Raw genomic sequence first — 23,810 nt, 5'->3', positions numbered from 1 at the left:
GCTGATGTGCAGACTATTAATAAGCTGGAAATTACCTTTACCTACCAAACACAGGGTTAGCGTTAGGCCTACAGCGCCCTCCAAAATTATTGGCACCCTTAGTTAAAATGTGTTAAAAGCCTTAAAATAAATTTATTGCAGAAGCATAATCTCACTCTGGAAAAAAAAATAGCTGACGGACACAGTAACGTCATACGTCAACTTTTGTGTGGAGATGTGTATCCCCACCAAAATGGTGAAAATACACAGCAACAACAAACCTTGGTTCACAAAAGACATTCAACTCCTTCGCAAGAAAAAAAATACTGCTTTTATAGAGGGAAATAAAGAGCAATATAATACAGCTAAATATGAACTCAGAGCTGCGATTAGAAAAGCCAAATCCAAATACGCACACGGATTAGAACAGCAAATAACATCTAATGATACTAAATCAATTTGGCAAAAAATAAAAAACATGACTAGTTACAAAAAAAGGCCCTGCCCTTCACTAGACAGTAGTAGAGACCTACCAGACACATTAAATAACTTCTATGGCAGATTCGAACAGCAGCCTATCCCTTCTATTCCGACTCCAGTTCCTCCACCATTACCTCAGTTTCACATTCAGGAGGAGGAAGTGAGAGCCTCTTTTAGTAAAAATAAAAAGAGGAAAGCAGCGGGCCCTGATGGAGTCACCCCAGCTGTTTTAAAACACTGTGCAGCTCAACTAGCTCCAATCTTTACTTTTATCTTCAATTGTTCTCTCAGTCAGTGTACAGTTCCAAAATGTCTTAAGGATTCGGTTATCATCCCTGTACCAAAAACTAAAATAACAAAATATCCTGTCTTAATGATTACAGACCTATCGCTCTTACATCCGTTGTTATGAAATCATTTGAACTAATCATACTCTCACACTTGAAAGAACTTACTTCTCATCTCATGGACAATTACCAGTTTGCTTACCGGTCTAATAGATTCGTTGAAGATACAGTTAACCTGGCTCTCTACAGGATTATGCAACACCTAGAATCCCCAAACACTTACGCCCGGATATTGTTTATTGATTTCAGCTCCGCTTTCAATACTATCAACCCAGTCATCCTCTTCAATAAACTTATGGACATGGACATTGATATTAACCTATGTTACTGGATTCACAGTTTCCTGTCACAAAGAACACAGAGAGTCAGGATGGGTAGCCTCTCATCCCAACCTCTCACCCTAAGTACAGGTGCCCCCCAGGGTTGTGTTCTTTCACCATGGCACTTTTCACTCTACACAAACACTCTCACATCCACTCACAGTTCAGTCTCCATTCTTAAATATGCAGACGATACAACAATAATTGGACTCATCAGTAACAATAACGAATATCATTATTGTGAACAGGTCAACCAAGCAGTCACTTGGTGCCAAAACAACAATTTACAGCTTAATACATCAAAAACACAGGAACTAATAGTCGATTTTTCATGCTCACCTACTTACAAAACATCCATCCTCATCTCCACTCAGCCTATTACCATCACAGACTCATTCAAATTCCTTGGTACATACATCAGTAGTTCACTCAAATGGAGACAGCATTCACACCAAATATACAAAAAAGCCAATAAAAGACTATATTTCCTCAGACAACTGAAAAAATTTAGAATCAGGCCGAACATCCTCCTTCAGTTTTACACAGCAATCATCCAAAGCATACTTACCTCATCTATAATAGTCTGGTACGGAAATCTGGATAAGCATTCACGAAATAAACTACAATGTATAATAGATAAATCATCCAAAATCACTGGCCACACCCTCCCATCCATAGACACACTGTATCAAAAACGCATCATACAACGAGCCAAAAAGATCACTTCAGACCCCTCTCACCCTGCATATCACTTGTTTACACGCATGCCTTCTGGAAGACGCTATAGGTCCCTACCAACAAAATCAGTCAGACTCAAAAACAGTTTCTTTCCAACTGCTGTGTGGTCACTAAATCAATGTATGATCTGAAAGAATTGTTTGTCTATGTCTGTATATTGTAGTTGTATTTATGCATTTGTTTTTTCTTTTGACACAGAGATGTGAGTATGTTATGCTGTACCGGAAGCAAATTCCACCAACTTGTTGTGTGGTCATTAATAATAAATGAATGAATAAATCTTCTCCTATAACTCTTCACAAGATGGGAAAATACAGAAAGAGGGATCCTCAACCACTTCTCTTCGCACAACCTCTCTAAATCACCCTGGGTCGTCTTCTATGCATTCTCCTTCAGCTCAACCCACAGGTTGTCTATTGGGTTGAGGTCTGGGGACCTGAGAGGAGCTAGATTTTGTGCCTTATGAACCATTTTTGGGTAGATTTGATGACGTTAACGTATTCTGCGTACTCATCCTTGGTGTTATGCCAGACCCACTTGGAGTGTTTGCTTTGGTCAGATGTGACTAGGATGGAGTTTCTGGCAGCAAACACTCCCAGTTAAAATCCCAGTACCACTTGGCAACCTCCAAGGCTTTCTCTGCATGTCTACCAAACAGCTTGTTGGCATGTAGATAGCACATGATGGTTGTTTGGGAGACCTAGACCCAAGGTGCTACCATTTGATTAAATTCTTACAGTGAGCTTTGGAGAACTTTTCACTTCTCTTACCATCTTTCTCACTGTGCATGGTGGCAAGATACACTTGCACCCTCTTCCAGGCTTGTTTTCTTGCAACCATTGTCTGATTGATGAAGGTCGACACACATCTGCCTTACTTGAGTAGTGTGTTCTTTTATCTTTCCCATGTTTAAGAGCAGAAATAGGCCTCTGTGTAACACCATATTTATACCCCAGGGAAACAGGAAGTGAAGAATTACTAATTAAAGGTTCCTCGATACTTTGATCCAATTTATAAACCACAGTAGAAATGACATAAATGATTCAAATACATTTATTTCCAAGAAACTGTTAAGGCTTCAAACAATTGTGGAACATTTTATGGTAATTTTATGGGAAATAATTATTTCTTACTCAGGATTTTTTCTTTATGTTTTTTTTCACTTGAGTTCAAGGTTGCTTTTTGCTCATTTTTTCAGAGTGACATTATGCTTCTGCAATAATAATAAAAAAAAATATTTTAACACATTTTAGGGGTGACAATAATTACGGAGGGCGCTGTATATGTTGTACAGCTACGTTATTCAGTGGGCACAAGACAAACCAGTGCAATATATATATATGTATATATACTGCACTGCTGAGTGGACGTGAACAATGAGGGACGTCAGGCTCCCTTCGGTAGGTCTGTCTGCCTGCTTGTCTACCTGTCTGTCTCTCGCTCTCTCGTTAAAGGGAACAGTGCGATCATACCATGCAACATAAGTCTATGATTATGTTATGTTCTCCACACCCCCCTCTTTTGTTACAGTTCTGGCGTCGCTAACTACTGGTCCTCCTCGCCTGCGGCCTGACTGGAGATGAGTGGAAGATGTCGGTTTCGGGGCTGAAGGCCGAATTAAAGTTCTTGGAGTCAATTTTTGACCCGAACCACGAACGTTTCAGAATTATCGACTGGAAGCCCGACGAGCTCAGCTGCCAGTTTAACGTGACCGGGGAAAAGTTGTTGATTATCCATTGCAACATTACGGTAAGGAAACACTGGAGGACTCAGGATAACTAGCTAGCTAACATAGCTGTGTGTCCTAACCGTCCCTCAACACCCAAACTGGAGTTAGCTAGGTTAGCTGGGTTAGTTAGCTGGGTTAGCATCACCCACACTGGATGTGTGCACCTCATAGTCAGTGAAAGGTGACCAGGTTATCTGTCTAGTTTGGCCCGTGTAGCAACACATATCGACGTTGTCCACAACCATCTAGCTAACTTGAAACAAGTAAGTGGTTAAAGTCACCAGGAACAAGCTCACTCTACCCTAACCACCGCTAGCTGGCTAACTGGTTAGTTCGCTGCTGACGTAAACTTGCAACCAGGTTAGTTGCGCAGTTTATATATAAAAAAAACATCTTTTAGAAAAAAACAAAATAAAAATAAAACCATTGTTTACATGCCCTCAGCGGTTTACTGGTCCAGGTTGTTGTCTGCTAACTAACCCAAGCCTGTTAAATTGAGGGGTGGCTAGCTTGAGTCGTAGTGGCTAATCTGTGTTGGAATGTGACACTTTATCCGGCTAATCTTAACTAGCTAACTAGTTAGTCCGTTGATGCACAGATGTGTTTGATAAGTGCCTCAGAAGGGGCTTGATTTTAGCAAGACTATAGGAAGCAACAATAAAACTTTAATAAAAGTAGCTAATGTTATCTAGTTGGATAGTTATTAAGATATGTAGTTAACGTTAACTGGATTAGGCGTCTACATAACCTAGATGGTTAACGTTAGCTGGATTAGGCGTCTATCTACCTAGATAGTTAACGTTAGCTGGATTAGGCGTCTATCTACCTAGATAACGTTAGATGGATTAGGTGTCCTGTCTACCTAGATAGTTAACGTTAGATGGATTAGGTGTCCTATCTACCTAGATAGTTAACGTTAGATGGATTAGGTGTCCTATCTACCTAGATAGTTAACGTTAGCTGGATTCGGTGTCTACACAACCTAGATAGTTAACGATAGCTGGATTCGGTGTCTACCTAGACCGTTAACGTTAGCTGGATTAGGTGTCTACAACCTAGATATTTAAATTTAAATACCGAGGATACCATTATTTGCGCAATAGAGGTATTTGACCAAAATGTTTCACTTTAGCAGTGAGTTTAAATTCCCCAAGAGTTAAATTGATTTAAATCACCGATGTATATAGCTAAAAGGATTATTGGGATCTTGGTCTGTCATTTAGATTTTTAATTATTATTGTTAATATATACAATTACAACAGTTTTGTTAGGTAGCTATTTAGTTAAAATTGTTATGTTGGGTAATTAAGATAACCTAACTAGTTTACTTCAACTGTTGCTAATAAGTGATTGCAAGGTAGAACACAGATCCCAAAATTCCTAATAGTTTCATAAGATATGACTATGCTAGCTATCTGGGATCTATCTGTCTACCTTAGATAGCAGCTTTATAGTCGGGCTTGGGAAGCTGATTATGGAGATGTTCAGTGTGTTAAAGTATTCTCTATTGAATTGGTACAATAAAGAGTAATTGAAACCTGTCAAATTTGACATGCGTAGTTATGTATTATAAAAAAAATATAAACATGGCTATTTAACAAATAGTACTTGTCCTATCTACAAGGACGGCAATGGAATATTTATATGAATAAATAAACCATTCGATTTTAAAACGAGGCTTTATACAACTGCTTTATGCATTGTGCCAGCTGCCATCAGTGAATTCTAGACATCACTGTCCTACTTTTGTTTTGCGTGTTTCTAATTAAGCGTGGAAAGGTTTGGTTTTTGCTAGCCTAGCAGGAAAAACGAACACGTCATTACCTTTTTAGTTTTCATTGCACTGCTTGCACCACAGCCTTTTACAAAATGTATTTTGTCAAATGTCCATACCTGAACTCGTACTGAATTTAACTTAAACACTACAGAGGACAATATAGTTTGTTTACTCGAACATCAAAACATGACTTTGTATTTTAATTGTCTTTTTCTAGGAGTCTTACCCTTTAACCCCACCTATATGGTTTGTGGAATCAGATGATCCAAGTCTAACAGAGGTGTTGGAGAGGCTGGAAGATGTTCGGAGAGGCAGTACTCTAGTAAGGAAACAGATTGAAGCATTTTCTTTTTAACTTAAAATTGCTTTATTTTATTTTAACATGGCCTTTGTGCTTTTCATATTACCACCCTGTATTTGTTCTTAATTGTGTGATCATCTGCCAACAATGGAAACGAAGTCTTTTTTTTTCCTCTTTCCCTCCAGCTCCTCCAGCAGTTAAAAAGGCTAATCTGTGATCTTTGTCGACTGTACAATCTACCCCAGCATCCAGATGTGGAGATGCTGGACCAGCCTCTTCCTGCTGGACCCATCAGCCATGAGAGAAAGGTTAAACACATCTCTTTTAAGTAGCAGTTTTATTTCATTTGTTTTGGGTTGAACTTGGATAGTATTTTTTTATTCTGTTTTCATTGTTTCTGTTGTTCCTTCCAGCATGTAACAACAGATGAAGTTACCTCTGAAGAAGAGGAAGAAGAAGAAATGCCAGAGGTTTTTTTTTGTTGTTCTTTTTAAAATTTTATTTATTTATTTTTATAATTGAATTTTTTTTTATTTTTAAACAAATAAAGAACAAAAAACAAGACAGAACTGGGCTGGTGCACCACCCCCCCTCTCTTCCCCCCCAGGGCATAACATAGTATACTTCAGTAGCTCAGACTGTTGTTCTTTTTTTTTTATCTTTCTTGAATGGCAGTGAGCCGTAAATGTTTCTTTTCTAAAAATGGATAAAGTGAATGTGTTAACTAATTTTCTTTCTGGTTTCTGTGTGGTAGCAGGATATTGAAGATCTAGACCACTATGATATGAAAGAGGAGGAACCTGTAGATGGGAAAAAATCAGAAGATGATGGTATAGAGAAGGAGAACCTTGCCATTCTGGAGAAAATACGGAAGAACCAGAGGCAAGACCACTTGAATGTAAGTGTGATTCGGTAAGGTAACATCTCAAATTTTGTCTGCATTATGTTGTTGTATTCGAATTGGCAGAGATGGGGACTCGAGTTTGGGTCTCGTACTCGAGTCACACTTAAGTCGCATACACAGTGACTTCAGACTCAACTTAGACTTGCATTCAAAAGACTTCTAACTCTACTTGGAATCGTGATTTGAGACTCGTGAACAATCTTTTGACAATCTCTTCTCCGCCTGTCTGTATGCTGCCCGCTGATGTAACGTTTTCGGCGCGCGGACCCTCACGCCGGTCGCGACGCCTCAAGTATAAACCTAGCTTTACGTGACACAAATGCGTGCGCCGCAAACCATCGCGATCATGACAGCACCAGTGAGGACTCTTGCTTCTGTTCCACCATTCATAATAAGTTTTGGGTACAAAAACTTCGCACATGTAGCAAATAGAAGAGCAGCAAACTGCAGCGTGTGTGGCATAAAAATACAGGACGCTGGTTTCACCACATCTAATTTTATTCGCCACCTGAAAACCCACCCGGAAAGGTTAGTCACTGCCTGAAAGGTTATTAGCATCTGCTACAAACAAGCTTAGCATCACAGTGTGTTCCTTATAACAACCTAATTTTTACCCAGTTAGCTTGGTATTGACTTGCCACTAGTGCACCAGTAGAGAGGGTGTTCAGTCATGGAGGCCTCATAATGCGCCCTCACCGAGCCAGGCTAAGTGCAGTACCCTGTCAATCCTGATCTTTTAAAAATGTAATGCGTTAGTTGCATAAACATTTTCCTTGTATTGGACACTGAAAGACACCTTGAAGTTCAAATGGATTATGTTTGATCCAGTTCGATCAGGAGACAAAAATTTGTTGCTGTAGGGCTTTTTTATATCAGAAACATTATTATTTAATTCTGTTTTTAATTTTTATTTTATAATCACTAATTTGGTTGCTATTTTCTTTATATGCAGACCTTTCGTATATAGTTTAAAAAATGTGATTGTTAGAAAGATTTTGGATTATTTTTTTTATTTCACAGCCATCCTTTATCTTTTAGAACAAAATATAACAGATGTTCTACTGAAAGAAGAGAATATTGTATCCAGAAAAATGTCAGTTTTGTAAGAAAAATACTTTTTGGAGAGAAATACAGATACAAAATTTATCTGGAAAATATTTGTGTGCACGCTTTTTTAAATTGTATTTTTTTCTTTTACCAGTTTAAGCTTATACATCAGAAGTGTCATAACAGACATTTACAACTATAAAGTGATTTGCGACTGCAGTGTCACTCAAATATTTGGGACTTGGACTTGAGACCAAAGACTTGAGACTTGACTTGGACTTGCAAAAAAATGACTTGTGAGCATCTCTGTGAATTGGTAAATACTGTGATCAGCTTATTTGCTGTTCTAATCATGAAGTTGCTGATATATTTACAGATATATTCAGATAAATTCTGTTTTATATAATGTGTTCCATAAGTTGATCAAGGTCTACCGGTACATGACAAGTTGTAATCTACTGGGTGACCACATTGTTGATCTATAGTCATCATGCTGTTGTTCTAAGGTCTGCAGTTGTGTATTCTGAATGTTAGTTTTTTTGAAAGGTCTATATTTTGCATTTTTAGGGTGCGGTGTCTGGTTCTGTTCAGGCCTCAGACCGTCTCATGAAGGAACTCAGGGAGATCTATAGGTCACAGAGTTACAAGATAGGTCAGTCTGCATGAACCTGTGGTATATGTTGTGTAAATGTTAGAATGTTGGTGCTATTTAATGCTCAAATGATGTTAGCTTACCTCCTGGTGCTGTGTACGCATTCATGTACATTCACCTTTCTGTGGTTTCAAATTTTGGATGCACAAAGTGAGACAGTGTGGGAGGAGTTTGCTTTCAAATACTACCTATTTGTTGTAATTCTGTGTTGAATGCAAGGTTTCATAGATTGCCTTTATTCCTTTTGTAGGAATCTATTCAGTGGAGCTCGTCAACGACAGTCTTTATGAATGGCATGTCAAGTTAAGGACGTAAGTTCAGCCAAGTGCAATTTTTTAAAAAGATTTATCAGTCTGAAAGAAAGATATCATTATTATCTTTATACTTCTTGTTACAGGGTAGATCCTGACAGTCCTTTGCACAGTGATTTGCAGGTCTTGAAGGAAAAAGAAGGAGTGGATTACATTCTGCTCAACTTCTCTTATAAAGTTTGTTTTCTAATTAATATATGATTTTACATTTGAAGTATGCCCTAATGCAGTTTGCTTTATTATTTGTGTCTTTTTTTATTTTTGTATTATTTTGTTATTTTTTTAAGGATAACTTTCCTTTTGATCCTCCCTTTGTACGGGTAGTGTCTCCTGTACTCTCCGGAGGGTCAGTACAAACATCCTTTTCTCACTAATATATTTTGTTTCCAATTTCAAATGTGCTCTGTAATTGTTTAAGCTCATCGTTTTTGAAGCTGCTTTAATCTGCTTGTAATTTAGACTATTTTAAGGAAATGTTTATTAACCAATTTTAAGTAGTTTCCAGTATTTTTATATGTGAAAATAGTTTTGTAATGATGAGGTAGCATGAGAGTATGGGTGTTATTAATATCCTGGGGGGTACCTTTTACATCAAGGATTCTTTTACATACATTCAGAATTGGTCAGCCATGTCTTCTAAGTGATTTAACAGTGGCACATACTGTATATTTTCAGTTAATTTCCACATTTTTTTTCTTTTTAATCAGACTATGTATGTATATGTGTGTGTATATAATATATTTCTTTCTAGCTATGTTCTGGGAGGAGGAGCCTTGTGTATGGAACTTCTAACAAAACAGGTTTGAATTTCTAATGTTCCACTAGCTGTTTAGCTTGGTTAATTCACAGAGACCTCTTAAACATGTGTTCTTATGCACCCTCAGGGCTGGAGCAGTGCCTACTCTATAGAGTCCGTCATCATGCAAATCAATGCCACCCTGGTCAAAGGGAAGGCTAGGATTCAGTTTGGAGCAAATAAGGTTTGTGCCAGGCCTCTCTGCTTTATTGTGAACATGTTTATAAAGAGTGTGGATGCCCACTGTACTGCTTTTTCTTTTATAACAGAACCAATATAATCTTGCCAGAGCACAACAGTCATACAAGTCTTTAGTCCAGATCCATGAAAAAAATGGTAAGACTGCTGTTTGTATCTTCACAAGCATTTGCTTCCTCTCCTCTTTTAGGATATTGACTGAGTTCATCTTACCCCGTTTTCAAAATTCATTAGTTTTCTTCTTTTTCCCTACAGGCTGGTATACACCCCCTAAAGAAGATGGCTAAGAAGAGGTCCCTTCTTGCACAATGGGAATATGGGATTTCTGATCATCCATTTGCTCTTTTATTGGGCTTATCCATGGGCGTGTACATTCTTCCTCTCTATCTCCATCTCTTCCCCATTACTAGTTGTCTCTCATCACTCTCTCCTGCTCCCATCTCTTATTTTCTCCAGTTCGATGTAGGAAAAGAGGAATTTGTTACTCTGAACCTTGGTACTAATCTAATGGGTGTCTTGCACAGAGTGATTTTTAGATGCCACGAGACCTTGGTTTGTTTTAACTGACCGGAGCAACAGGTGTTCAGAGAACTTAAATGAAGTTTTTGGATGTTATCCCTGTTCTCCTTTTTATTGGATTTTCTCTTCTTCTTTTTTTACCACCAAGGCTCCAAACTTCTGGCGAGGGGTGTGGGAGTGTTTGAACCTCAAACAAGAATGGATGCAATAAGAGACATGAAGTCATGCCACTTTTATCTGTTGGCACTGATATCTTCCTTATCTTTTGCATTCAGTTTTAACATGTATTGGTACATGTAATGCTGATGTTGTTAAACATTTATTTTTTGCTAAAGTTATTTGGTCGAGCTCCATAAAAAGCCCCTATGTTTAATGATAAAAGTGATAAGGCAGAGTATGGGATTTTTAGTTCAGTACATTCACCTTCACTGAATTGCATTCAATTTCCAGCTGCTTGCTTTTATCTTGTGGCTAAACTGACCAGTAATTGGCAAACATGGATCTTGACTGGAATGGGGGGAGGAGGGGGGAGAGAATGTATCCTTGTTATTCTGTAGTTGGACATAAGTCTGCTTGTATACGTGTAAATGAATTTGTGGTGCAAGTCATTTCTGTTGTGCCGTTTATGTACCTCTTTGGGCCTTGGGTGTGCCACAGTACACAATGGGTCATAGAGTTTTCATCTGGGGGGCCTGAGACCTTGAGCTTGAATTGGATGCTTTTAATTGTACAAGATGGAACAGGAAAAGCACATACAAGTACCACTGTATTTTTTCAGGGGTTATGATCTTGATTCTAAAGATGTCACAGTGTCATTCCTTTTCTGTTTTTAAAGTTTACTTGTAAATTTCTATTGCAAAGATTTCAGTTTACCTTAAGTTGTCAGCTACACATTAATGACACCGCGGCATAGGGTAAAATGCACTGATCAGGAGGAACTATTCTGTGCTTAACGGAGAGCTATACTAACACCATTATTTTTGCACCTCCATCATCTAAACACTGGTAAACTTTCAGGTCAATAAGATCCTGTTACAGTGGTTTAAGCGTGGTGAAACTTGTTGAATCAGTGTTTATTTGCACACTTCTCAGCATTCACTCCAAATGGACTTTGGAGGTAGCTTTCCATGTTCAGTGGTAACTTGGGACAAAAAAAAAAAAAACTGGTCAGCTACATTAATAAACTCGGTCAGTGCTGTAGTCGGGTTTTTAGGGTTCGTTTTAATATTTTTGTTTATTTTAACTGAAGAGTTCAGTATCACCGTGTGTTTTAAATATGTTAAAGAAATATAATGAAATCTGAAGAATGCGATGATGTCAAGAATCACACCAATATGGTTATTTGAATCTCATTCCATTAAAAGCCATCCTGTGATAACGTGGTCATATTTTTGTAGTACAGTCTTAAAAATGACCCTGTATGTAAGAAAATTTTCTTCTTTTTTGCGCAAATATTGTGTGCCTCCTAGATCACTTCAAAGGCTACAGGACTACAGGAAAGCCATATTTGACACTGGCTTGCATAGAAGCAATTTTTCATGTGTGTCAATTGAATTGTTAACCATTTTGTTTTGGATTGCTTTCAAGCTTATGTTGGTTGTTGATCTTGTCATTCCTTTTCAGTTTGTCTGATGCATTCTCTCAGCAGCCTAGCTGAGTACTCTGCCCTCGTGTTCACCGTTTGGTTTATAGTTCATCTAGGGGTTCCACCCATTGTGAAGTAAATGCTGATTTGTTGTAATCAAACTGGACTGCTGTCAGTAACAGTGTGCTACTATGTATGACTGAATTACATTCCCCCCCCCCCCCCCCCCGTAAAAAAAACCTCAGATCAATCATGGTGTTCTACTGTGGTGCCGCCACATGGTGGACTACTTAACATACTCTTGGCATGCTTTTCAAGGTTTTTTATTTCCCCCATCAGAAGAGCATTTTGACCTTGTACAGTATGATTTGTAAACTTGCATCAAGTTTATGAATAAAGAATTTTATGAGGGTTATTTTTTGATGCATTAATCATCTACATGCATCAGAGATGTCTGTAAACGCCCTGTCAAAGAAAACTATATGAACACTTGTGTTTGAGCAGTGTTCAGAAGGTCTGGTTACTACATATGTTTATCACCTGGAACAGAAAATTGCTAAACAGACTAGGTGGTGTGTAAATCCTGGTATGAATGCTTTATGTCCACCATACTGCAGGCATCTCCTCTGCCAGCAGAGGGCACTTTCCGACTGTTCAATCTGACCATATTCATAACAATATTTTATACTGGCATTGGTGTTTCCAGATTCTCCTACAGCAATTTAGGGGTTTTGGTCATCAGCTTTAATTAGTCCAATACAAATTATTACAGTGAATTACCGTCAAATGTGTCTTTTTGCATAGTATTATCAGTTTGACCTAGATGGTAAGAGCCAAAGCCATTTTTAAAATTATTTTTTTAAATGTACTGAAACTAAAATACATTTAGTGTAAACAATATTTACCCATAAGCAACATTTGGAAACTTTGAATGACAAACTTCCTTTTGTTTTTTAATTGTATTAATGTTTTTTTATATATGATTTAAATTATATTTTAAAGGGTTCATTAGTGAAATTTCAGCTGTGACATGGCTGCAGACATTGGGAGAAAACTTAGAATCACAATGCACACCTTCCTTTTCAGTCCACTCTGACATTCTTTAGCTGTTTGTAATAATGTCAGTAGAGCTTGGCAAAAGTATTGAAAGCACATGTCATTTTTGGCATCCCACTGTATATGCATTGACTTGTTTTGCCACTAAATACCTTTAATAGACCTACAATGATATGGCCATGGCTACAAACTGTACACAGAAGTCAGTTGTTCTGTGAGCTCTATTTTCACTTCATATGTTTCGCAACGTTTGGTCACAGCGCTCTGGGCAGCTCCACCTCCGTTCTGAACTCCCCTGGAATGTGGTACACAGGATATGTGAGGGAGATCACAAAGAACTGTCCCTCCCTCATACCCCAAAAACATTGGATCAACACTAGTGGCAACGTAAGTTGATGCAGTCATTTATTCCTTATATCCACAATATACCTGTAATCAAATGCTGTTTGAGAGAACTTGCAAGTTGTTCCTTAATATTGTTGACAAGCTTGTTGGAAATTGTTAATTTCATGGCAGTGTTTGTTGGTAGTTATCATAAGAAGTTAAGTATCTGCTATTAACACATTGTCCTGTTAGAACTGGGTAAATGGTTGTATTGCTAAATTTCCTTCCATTCAAGCTTTAGGAAATGACCTTTGTACATTATACTCAATGGTTCTATTTAGCCAAGGCATTCGTTTAATAACACTCCTGATTGGCTCTCAAGCATTCAAAATGACTTTTAACCTACATTCTATTATCTAAACCACTTTACAGGGCATGATTGTGACCACTTCTTTAGATCTTCACTTCTAAGTAGGTGAGTATCTATAATTCTTTCTATAGATTTTCTGAATAGTATCATATTAATTGGAGAGTGTTCTGTGCACTGCATGGTGCCAATGTACAATGTCACTGCTAAGAACCAGAAAATATGACACTTGTTCTAAACAATAAGAACAATTGAGTGTGAAACATATCAATTGTTACATTGTTGTTTACAACTGGAAACAATTTCTTAAGTCCTTTTTCAAAGGCTAAAACAGCTTAGTGGTGAATGGGCACAATATTAATTCAGTGCGTGTTCTGAATGTTTTCTAGAATACATTCTGATCAATGTAGATATATTTCAAATTTTTGATTATAATTTATTTAGCAACCTTAATAAACCTTAATACATTAAGATGCATATTTTGACCATTCTGTCAATTCTGTGAATATTTCTTATTCTACAAACCTAATGACTTGCATGAAAATGTGATAAAGATAATGACAAAAATATTTGAAGATGTAGCCATGATTGAATCCATTCAGGATGCTAATTATGATAATATCTAATCCTATTGGTGGTGCAATATTAGCACATATTGAAGCAATATTCCTCTGGTTTTCAATGCTTAATGGACTGTCCACAGTGAGGGACACTTTGTAGTCACGCCCTCACCTCTCTAATATATGACTGTTCCTGGAGCAGAACAAACAGATCAAATGACATTCTTTCAGAGGATTAGGAATGTTTTGTTTCACCAAGCAGTGGTCATATTACCCCCACTACTGTACATTTTTCAGAAATACTTTGGGCCTGAAGTTATCTGATTTATGAGAAATTACTTAATTTTTGAGTTTCCACAACTCACAGTGCCAAATGGTCTATAGTCTATATGGGTGGCTTTTAATGCAATCCCTCTGAGCAACCTCCTAGAAGTGTTCTAGAAGAGTTTCTCCAGGGAGCAGGAATTTACTGTTGTCAATGGGAACCAACATCACTCAGCTTCCATTAAGCATTGTGGAAGACATAGCAGCAGCTTTTTGAGCTTTTTGTGCTGTCTCAAAATGTCATTTGGCAATATATTGAACCTCAGCTTGCTAGCCTTGATAATAACATATTGCTTGTGGACTGCATGCCACAGAATTACCTTCTTGGTCATCCCAAAACTTAAATGTTGGTCACCCATGGAGGAACCAATGGTGTTTAGGAGGCTGCCTAAAGGTCTACCTTTAGATTTTCACCAGCCTGATAACCTCTCTATGATGGCAAAGGGAACCACAAAACTTGTGCACACTGCAGTTTTGGACAAAACTGTTTTTGGGGGTTGTACTGTATAATCCATCTCACAGGAATATACAAAGGGTGTCTAGACTGAACTGAGATCAGCCCTTGAAACCTTGATCATGCAGTCTTTGGATTGAATTTGTTGGGTACAGAGGAGACCTCCACTTGCACACACAGTTTTTCAGGATGTCCTGGATTGCCTACTTAATGTGGATGTTGTACTTACACTGTTGGGGACCATATTGTTCACTGATTATTGTTTATGTGAGCATATTTGGATATATCAGACTTCACTGAGAATGAAAATATAACATTAGTGATCTGTAGATGACCATTGTTTAGTTGCACATGTACTAGATTTATAAGATATTCTTGGCTCCATATAGATGGCTGTTCATATGGGTTTGGAACATTAGACACCTGTTTACAGTGTACTCTTTCACCACGGTTCACCAATCCTTATATGGTATAATTTGCATTTCAGATAAGCTTACCAGTGTAAACAGAGTAATCAGGAGACATTTTTCTCTCAAAATTCCTTCACAAGTGGGTCTAAATCTGTGATGGTGAGCACTTCTCCTTTGCTGAGATAAACCCTCCACTAGTCACGGGTGTGGTGTATCAAGATACTGGTTAGACACAATAATCATTACACAGGTGTACCTTGGCCACAATAAAAAGCCACACTAAAATGTGCAGTTTTATGATTGGGGCGGCCAACAGGGAGCCTCCGAATCATGACAGTTTATTGTTATGAATAATCAAGAATGGACAATTTTACTTTTCCCTTATAGATTCTCAGTGTTACGGCCATATCAAGCATCTGACCATCCATCCAGATCAGGGTTACAGGGGGCTCACCCTGGAGCCAGGCCTGGGGGAGAGGCTCTTTGACGAGCGCCTGGTGGCCTGGTTTCTGCCCATGGGCACAGCCTGAAGGAGACACTCTCCCATGGGCCCACCACCTGTGGGAGACGTAGTACTATGGGTTCGGTGCTTTGTGGATTGGGCAGTGGCCGAAAGCGGGGGCCTTGGTGTACCGATCCTCGGATACTGAAGCATATCAAGCATAACAAATCTCTAGCTGCAACCTTTTATATACATTAATTCTTTGGCAGTGTTACAGTGGTTCACTCGTGTTTGAAAGATTTTTTTAATATACTGCACTAAAATTATTCTTAGTGGGAAACTCTCTTACACTGGTAATATAACTATAACTGGTAGTGCAGTGAATAGGGTTGTGGCCTAGTAAATTACTTGTGGGTTGAAGTCTTGGCTGTGCCATGCAGCCACTGTTGGACCCTTAAGTAAGGCCCTTAATCTGTACAAAGGCTGTCCCTGTGCTCTGATGCCAATGTGTGAAGTAAACAATTTCACTATACTGTATATGTTTTACTCCTCTATGGATCGCCACCTTATCATTATGGAGGGGTTTGTGTGCCTACATGATCCTCAAAGCTAGGTTGTCGGGAGCAATGCCCCTGGTAGGGTCTCCCAAGGCAAATTGGTCCTAGGTGATGGGCCAGACAAAGAGTGATCCAAAAACCCCTATGGAATTTAGAAATAACAGGATTCAGATACCCTTTCCCTGATCAGGGTTACCGGGGCCTCACCCTGGAGCCAGGTCTGGGGGAAGGGCTCTTTTGCGAGTGCCCGGTGGCCCGGGTCTCTACCCATGGGGTTCAGCAGTGCACAGCCAGAAGAAAATACATGGGTTCACAACTTGTGGGAGAGATAGTACTAGGGGTTTGGTGCATTGTGGATCGGATGGACCTTTACATACTGATCCTCGGTTACTGAAGCTGGGACTTGGAACGTAACCTCTCTGGTTGGGAAGGAGCCTGAGTGTCAGGGCTGGTTCGGATGCTACTCCTCCAGCTGCCACTGGAGGGGGCTCCTGAGTCAGTGCCAGGCTTAACAAGGGCAATCAGCGGTGATTGCCATGGCTTCTTAAGGAAGCTTGTTGTGATGGATCATTGCTGATTTGTTTTGGCTTGTCTGTTACGCTCTCAACCCTTTCTATGTTTCCTCATTCACTACGTTGCGTTCCGTTGTGAAGGTGTCTCGCCACCTCTCTCTCTCTTTCTCTCTCTCTCATTCTCTCTCTCTTCTCTGCCTTGTCTTATTACTTATTCAAGTGCGTCCTTGGTTTCATTTTCATGCGTTGAGTTTTTCTGGGTTCTTTCTGTTGCCTTTGTTATTTTCCTCCCGTGCCAATACGATTGAGTTTTGTCTTTTTACGTGTTGAGTATTCCACGTTGTTTTCTGTTGGTTTTTCTCCCATGTTTTGACGGTTGAATTTTATTTTGCGCGTTGAGTTTTCTGCGTCCTTTGAGTTTGTTTTGACTACGGTGTGTGTGTGTTTGTTGTGTGCACACAGTCTTAGTTTACTGGTGTTTTATCCTGAACTAGATATAGTTGGGCTCACACAGTTTGGGTTCTGGAACCAATCCTCTGGCTGGACTTTATTTATTTCTGGAGATGCCCAGGGTGAAAGGCGGCGGGAAGGATTTGGCTTACTTATAGCTCCCCGGCTTGCTGCCTGTGTTGGGCTTTTACTCCGTAGACAAGAGGGTAGTTTCCCTGTGCCTTTGGGTTGGGGAACAGCTCTGACTGTTGTTTGTGCTTATGCACCAAATGGCAGTTTGTAGTACCTGTACTTCTTGGAGTCCTTGGAGGAGATACTGGAAGGTGCTCCTTCTGGGGATTCCATTGTTCTGTTAGGGGACTTCAATACTCACGTGGGCAATGACAGTAGGACATGGAAAGGTGTGATTGGGAGGAATGGCCTCTCTGATCTGAACCCAAGTGACATTCTGTTATTGGACTTCTGTACTCGTCACAGTCTGTCCATAACGAACACCATGTTCGAGCACAGAGGTGTCCATAAGTGCACATGGCACCAGGACACCTTAGGTCACAGTTCGATGATAAATTTTGTAATCGCGTTGGACACTCGGCTAAAGAGAGAAAGTGAGCTGTCAACCAGGAGTTGTGAGTTGGATCAGATGGTGAGCGTGGATGCCGGACAGACCTGGCAGACCCAAACATATTGTGAGGATTTGCTGGGAACATCTGGCAGAGGAGCCTGTCAAAAAGATCTTTAACTCTCACATCTGACAGAGCTTTGACCGCATCCCGAGAGAGGGCAGAGACATTGAGTCCGGTTGGGCATTGTTACCTGCCTCCACTGTCAGTGAGGCAGACTGGAGCTGTGACCGTAAGGTTGTCAGTGCCTATCGTGGTGGCAATCCTCAAACCCGATGGTGGACACCTTGGGTAAGGGAGCCTGTTATGCTGAAGAAAGAGTCCTACAAGAATGTATTTATCTGCTTATGTCGAGTAATGTTTTAAACTACTGGGAATGTATTACACAGTAAGACTTTAGGAATTATGTCTCATTCTGAGCCAATATACAGTACTGTTGATATGCAGGATTTTTTATAACATTTTTTTCCCATTTTTATCTCACTAAAGGTTATAAGGAAGATGCACCACTCAGCCCTTTTCTCTTTGCTGTCCCTGACATGTCTCCTATGTGGGTCCTACTGTGGTAACATTTTGGTATATCCAGTTGATGGAAGCCATTGGGTCAACATGAAGGTTCTGATTGTGGAATTACACTCAAAAGGCCACAATATCACTGTGATCCGGGGTTCACATAGTTGGCACATCAAAGAGGAGTCCCCCTACTACAATTGCATCACAGTTGAGATGGGCAGATATGACTATGAATTCTTAAACATCTTTGCATCTCGTTTGCTGCAAATACGACGACATGGGAAGTCTTACTGGGAGCGGTTAATATTAAGTCAAGAGATTATGGAGATATTCTCCAAGTTCCATGAAGATATTTGCAATATGACTGCCATGATGTTTGAAAACAAAACCCTAATGAATTTTATCCAAGATGCAAAATATGATGTTGTTTTAACGGACCCTGCTTTTGGAGGTGGTGTGTTACTAGCACACAGATTTGGTCTTCCTCTTGTATTTAATGTCCGTTGGACCATTCTTGGAGAAGCCCATTTTGCTATTGCTCCCTCACCTCTGTCGTATGTACCAGCTCCTGGAGCAGAACTGACAGACAAGATGACTTTTTCCCAGAGAGTTTTTAATTTTTTATTTTATTTCATGACTCTCTATGAACAGTCAAGGCTTTGCGGTCAACATTACAAGTCTTTCTGTCAGAAATACTTTGGCCCTGAAGTTGATTACTTTTCCCTCTTTCAGAATGCAGACATCTGGCTTATGAGAAATGACTTCACTTTTGAATTTCCAAGACCCACAATGCCAAATGTAGTCTACATGGGTGGCTTTCAATGCAAACCCTCTAAGCCACTTTCTGCTGACCTAGAAGAGTTTGTTCAAAGCTCAGGGGAGAATGGTGTCATCATCATGTCTTTAGGGACCCTTTTTGGGGAGCTTCCAGGTGACATTAGTGAAGAGATAGCAACAGCTTTTTCTCAGCTTCCTCAAAAAGTCATCTGGAGATTCACTGGACCTAAGCCTGCTAGCCTTGGTAATAACACGTTGCTTGTGGACTGGATGCCACAAAATGACCTTCTTGGTCATCCCAAAACAAAGGTGTTTATAGCCCATGGAGGAACCAATGGCATTCAGGAGGCTATTTACCATGGTGTGCCTCTTTTAGGTCTACCTTTAGCTTTTGATCAGCCTGATAACCTCTCTAGGATGAAGGCAAAGGGAACCGCAAAACTTGTGGACCTTGCAACTATGGATAAAACAGTCTTTTTGGAGGCGCTGAAGGAGGTGCTGTATAATCCATCATACAGGAGCAACATGCAAAGGCTGTCTAGACTGCACCGAGACCAGCCCATAAAACCTCTCGATCATGCAATCTTCTGGATTGAATTTGTCATGAGGAACAGAGGGGCCCCCCACTTACGCACACAGTCTTTCAGGATGTCCTGGATTGCCTACTACTCTGTAGATGTTATACTTACACTGCTCGGGACCATGTTGTTAATTTGTTGGCTATCCATTTTGTTGATTAAATATATTTATTTTATTTTGTTTCAAAAGAAAGTGAAACTTGAATAATGTTTGTGTTTACTTAACCTTTGTAGATAGGACATTTTGATCTATTTTTTTTTAGCCTTTTTATTTAAAAAAAAAAAACCCTTCTGTATATGTGATTTATAATTTACACAATTTATAACAGCTATTTTCACAATCTGAAACAATCTGTAAAATCATATTAAGACTGTTATAAAACTTTTTTTTTATTGTACATCGTTCCTCATATTTATCTTAGCATGTTCAAAATGAAAGTATCAGTGACACATGGCTAGAAGTGTGCAAGCATACAGTTTCAGAACTGATTTGATGCCCTATACATGTTGCAGTGTATGTATATGAAGCAGTTCTTAAGGAAATATAGACCTTTTTCATGGAATAAATAACCATGTCTATAAACAGAGCATTATTCAGTCATTTACTCTACTACTCTTCCCATTTGCTATTCACAATCTTTTTAAAGCTAAATACACATATCCTTTCCAAAGAATAAGGGACCACACCCCTTTTCGAGTTTAGGCATGCTACTAGTTCTCCATGTTTTTCACAGTTTCTATTTCAGCAAAGTGTCAATACACTCTTGTTATTGTCATCCTTCATTTTGAGATTATTACACAGAAGGTGTTTGATATAGGCTCTCCAGCTGTACACATCAGTACTTGGATCACTCGACTTTACCTGCTTTGCAAGTCATAATTAGTTACGGCATCGTTTGCCCTGAATTATATAATTATAAAGAATGACACCTGAGTAACTCTTTGTCAGAAAATTATAAACATGTGATGTGTAAATATAAGAGTATACTTGATTATTAATTTTGTGGTTAATTCATGAGATCAGTATAAAAAAGTATGAATCATGGAACACATTGTTGCATTTAATGAATAGTCATTATCGCTCTCAGTGCTAGATTTGACCCATTCTGTACTCACTGACCCACTGTTACCTTATTAGGTCATGTTCTCAGATTCTCATGTTACAAAGTGTTTTTATACACCCACTGTTAAAATACCCCTTTATAGCATTTGTGAAATCCTATCTGTCTCACCTGGAAGCAGTGGCCAGGATTAGGGTTCCTACCTTTGTATGGGCCTCTAAGTTATGTGTGGTTCTTGTGTTCTCTCTGTACTGAGACAGAATGACTCGGGGATAAGACATTTTGAAGAGCTAGTAGCTTGGTGTAAGTTCTAAAGTTAAACATTTGGATAAAATGTGACCACTTCATAAGATCAAACTGTCTAAAGTTGCTCCTTATCACACCACAAAACAATGAATATTTGGTATTGTTGCACTCTAGTCTTCTCCTGTGCAGCAGGCTCATTGATGCAAAAAATAAATAAATACCAGTTCCAGTCCAGATCTTTTAACCATTTATTAACACCAAGATATCTCAGGAGATCTTACAGCACTCCTCTACCAGGAATTAAGATCCAAAGTTTAACATTCGAAGTCGTTATGTTATTTTTATCCTGTTACTCCACCCAAAACATGAACCACTTGCTGCTTCTTTCGACACCATACATGTACCATAAGTCACTTGCTGCATTTTAATACCCTAAATGCACTCCTTTTTCCTATTAGTCCACTTTCAAGATGAGCTCATTCTATACTTTCCTGAACTGCCGTAACGACTTGGGTCCCAGACTTCCTCTCTGATACAGTTTCATCCTCCTGCTCACAGATGCTACTTTCTAAGTTCCTGTTTTCTATAACTCCACATCTCCGCATATACCATAATATACTCAGTAACTCTTTGTTATCTGTAAGGAAGGTTAATGCAAAGCAGTTGATTGTACTGCAGTTGATTAGTAATGTAATACTAGTAAAATGCTAGTAAAATGTAATTTAATAAAATTAAAATATAATTCTCCACAGTATGTACAACTCAAGTGCACTATTTAACTGTGTCAGGCTGACTCATAAAACCCTCCCTTTGGAGCCCTTATTAGGGCCGCAGTAAATCACTGATTGTAGTAGGCAACACCCCCCTCTAGTGGATAACAATAGATAATGCACAAAGTAGCTTCTTCACATCAATTTATGGCTTTCTTGTATAGAAATGACAGAGTTGTATAATCCAGGTTCAGAAAGTAAAAGTCCTCACCAGGATTTTGCTCACGCTTGCTAGATTTTCTAATTAGTGCAATCCAGGTAAAATGAGTGGAATCGACACAATCCAGGAAGCCTGAGCAAAATCCTGGTGAGGACTTTTACTTTCTGAACCTAGATTATACAACTCTGTGAAATGATTAATTTCCTTGTCAAATTTAAAACAGATAACAACTGCATCATGTAATTTTTGCTACAAACCTCTCTGGAGTTGTGACCCTCTCTGATCAGCCAAAGAGTAATCTCCCATACAAAACCAGGAATAGCAGAAAAATACCAATGATAAGAGTACCTGTCTCTACCTGTCTCTGCTTCCAGTTTAGCAAAGTAGCAGCTGTAAAACTTATTGGGGGTGGCGACTTCTTTTAAGTCGTCTCATTTAAATGAATTGCCCAGTTTGCCATTTATAGATATGGAAAAAAGAGGAGTAAACGGGTTTAATATACATATTTATTTTCAAAAGACTGGAAAAACTGAAAATTAACAAATGGACTATGACATATACCAAATATTGGCAATGTGAACAGTTATGACTCCTTGCAGAAAACAAGGAAATCACAGGAACAAAGACAACAACATAAGGTGTATGTATAAAAACATTAATATCACATATTACACATTCTTCACAGTTACATTTTTACAGTGAATTGATGGAGATTCATTTAATGACGTAAAGATGTGGTCTAGGATACCACCTACTCAAGACAGTTGCTATGAGCCAGCATACATTCCAGACAAATGGTATAGATGTGTAATTTGCAAGAAAGTTGACTCACAGTGAAGAGTTTTATTTTTAGACAGTTGAGTTCATGAGAAACCCCAGAGACAAACCTCTACAGGGCATTGCTCAATAACCCCACAGTCAGGCACCGGATGCTCACCCACAGATGGGAAGGCATTCGAGGGGAAGGCATTTGTGTTCTACACTATCTGATATATCTGAACCTTAAGACTAACATGGAAGCAAAGCAAACCAACCAGAAAGAGTGCCATGACAACTATAGCTCAATAGTTCAACACCAGAGATTATGTATATACCAGGAACCTGGGGCATGGACTGAAATGGTGGATTGGTTGAGGCAATTATAGGTCTAGTATCTTACATGGTACTTCTGGGTGATAAACAATTCAGTTCAAAGATCAACTTTTCGGGTATTCACAGAGAGAACACCCTGACACAGAACTGTAGGCTGTAGAGGACGCGTCTTCTGACCTATAGCCTGTGAATGCTGTACTGGAGGTCAGAGTACAGAAGGGTCGTGTCTGACTGTCCAGCCCATAGCAGCCACAGAGGCAGTTCCTATTGACCGTGCAGAGGAATGTCAGAGGAGTGTCAGGAAGCTGCCATCTCATTTGGGGGAATTTGTTAGATAAACTGTTTGTTTTTACATTGTACTTGGTTGTGTATAAAATAATGTAACTGTAGGGGAAGGTTTGGTTCCTTGCTCAGGTTTCAGGGGAAAGGAATGCAATATATTGTTTAGGTTGTACCTCACCAGAATCAATGAGGGGCAGTAGTTACATTTAGCAGTACAGAGCTATTAAAGAGGAAGAGAATGATTATCTTGTCTGAAATAGTTGTTCATGTGATTTAAGACAGTTCAGTAGAAGACTGAAGTTTTATCTGCCGGCAGCTTTATATGTTTGACATAATTTTACACTCACATTTGTGTTAGCTGTGTTGTGAACAGCATAGACATAAACCGAGAGAGCAGAGGAATAGACTACTGCATCCAACATCTCTAAATCGAATACCAATAACACAAATATTTGCCATGAATTAATTTCTCTTTTAAATCCTTAAAGAGAGATATTAAACACAGCTATTGATTGGAACAGCAATAACAAACACGATGTAATATTATAATAGCCTGTTAAATTGCTTTTTTA

At 39.0% G+C, this 23,810-nt stretch overlaps 1 protein-coding gene and 2 pseudogenes across 6 annotated transcripts; all 3 read left to right on the top strand.

Moving 5' to 3' along the window:
* Positions 1–3,118: 3,118 nt before the first annotated feature.
* ube2q2 (ubiquitin-conjugating enzyme E2Q family member 2) lies at positions 3,119–12,098 on the top strand. Of its 4 annotated transcripts, none has more exons than XM_077007359.1 (14): positions 3,119–3,264; positions 3,395–3,613; positions 5,588–5,692; positions 5,857–5,979; positions 6,085–6,141; positions 6,429–6,569; positions 8,190–8,274; positions 8,525–8,585; positions 8,672–8,762; positions 8,873–8,931; positions 9,337–9,385; positions 9,470–9,565; positions 9,651–9,717; positions 9,835–12,098. In XM_077007359.1, the coding sequence occupies exons 2-14, from the start codon at positions 3,455–3,457 to the stop codon at positions 9,864–9,866; spliced, it is 1,125 nt and encodes a 374-aa protein (XP_076863474.1). In that variant the 5' UTR covers positions 3,119–3,264; positions 3,395–3,454; the 3' UTR covers positions 9,867–12,098. The 4 variants fall into 4 exon arrangements, with proteins under 4 accessions (XP_076863474.1, XP_076863475.1, XP_076863472.1 ...); XM_077007360.1 differs by having other exon boundaries at positions 6,426–6,569; positions 8,672–8,708; XM_077007357.1 differs by having other exon boundaries at positions 6,426–6,569.
* Positions 12,099–12,918: 820 nt separating this feature from the next.
* Positions 12,919–15,708, top strand: LOC143513968 (UDP-glucuronosyltransferase 2A2-like; annotated as a pseudogene).
* On the top strand, positions 12,926–19,968 carry LOC143515237 (UDP-glucuronosyltransferase 2C1 pseudogene; annotated as a pseudogene). Of its 2 annotated transcripts, none has more exons than XR_013131066.1 (3): positions 12,926–13,126; positions 13,496–13,534; positions 18,249–19,968. The product of XR_013131066.1 is annotated as a UDP-glucuronosyltransferase 2C1 pseudogene, transcript variant X2 (transcript). The 2 variants fall into 2 exon arrangements; XR_013131065.1 differs by having other exon boundaries at positions 12,934–13,126; positions 13,496–13,538.
* The last annotated feature ends 3,842 nt before the right edge of the window (positions 19,969–23,810 follow it).

Source organism: Brachyhypopomus gauderio, chromosome 5 (assembly GCF_052324685.1).
Source record: "Brachyhypopomus gauderio isolate BG-103 chromosome 5, BGAUD_0.2, whole genome shotgun sequence".
NCBI lineage: Eukaryota > Metazoa > Chordata > Actinopteri > Gymnotiformes > Hypopomidae > Brachyhypopomus > Brachyhypopomus gauderio.
The sequence above is the reverse complement of the archived record's forward strand: the minus strand, read 5'-3'. Positions and strand labels throughout refer to the sequence as shown.

Coding starts and splice junctions, on each gene's coding strand:
- ube2q2 (XM_077007357.1), top strand. CDS start 3,455: ATGTCGGTTTCGGGGCTGAAGGCCGAATTAAAGTTCTTGGAGTCAATT. Junction 5,980..6,084: donor CCATCAGCCATGAGAGAAAG/GTTAAACACATC, acceptor TGTTCCTTCCAG/CATGTAACAACAGATGAAGT. Junction 8,763..8,872: donor TGCTCAACTTCTCTTATAAA/GTTTGTTTTCTA, acceptor TATTTTTTTAAG/GATAACTTTCCTTTTGATCC.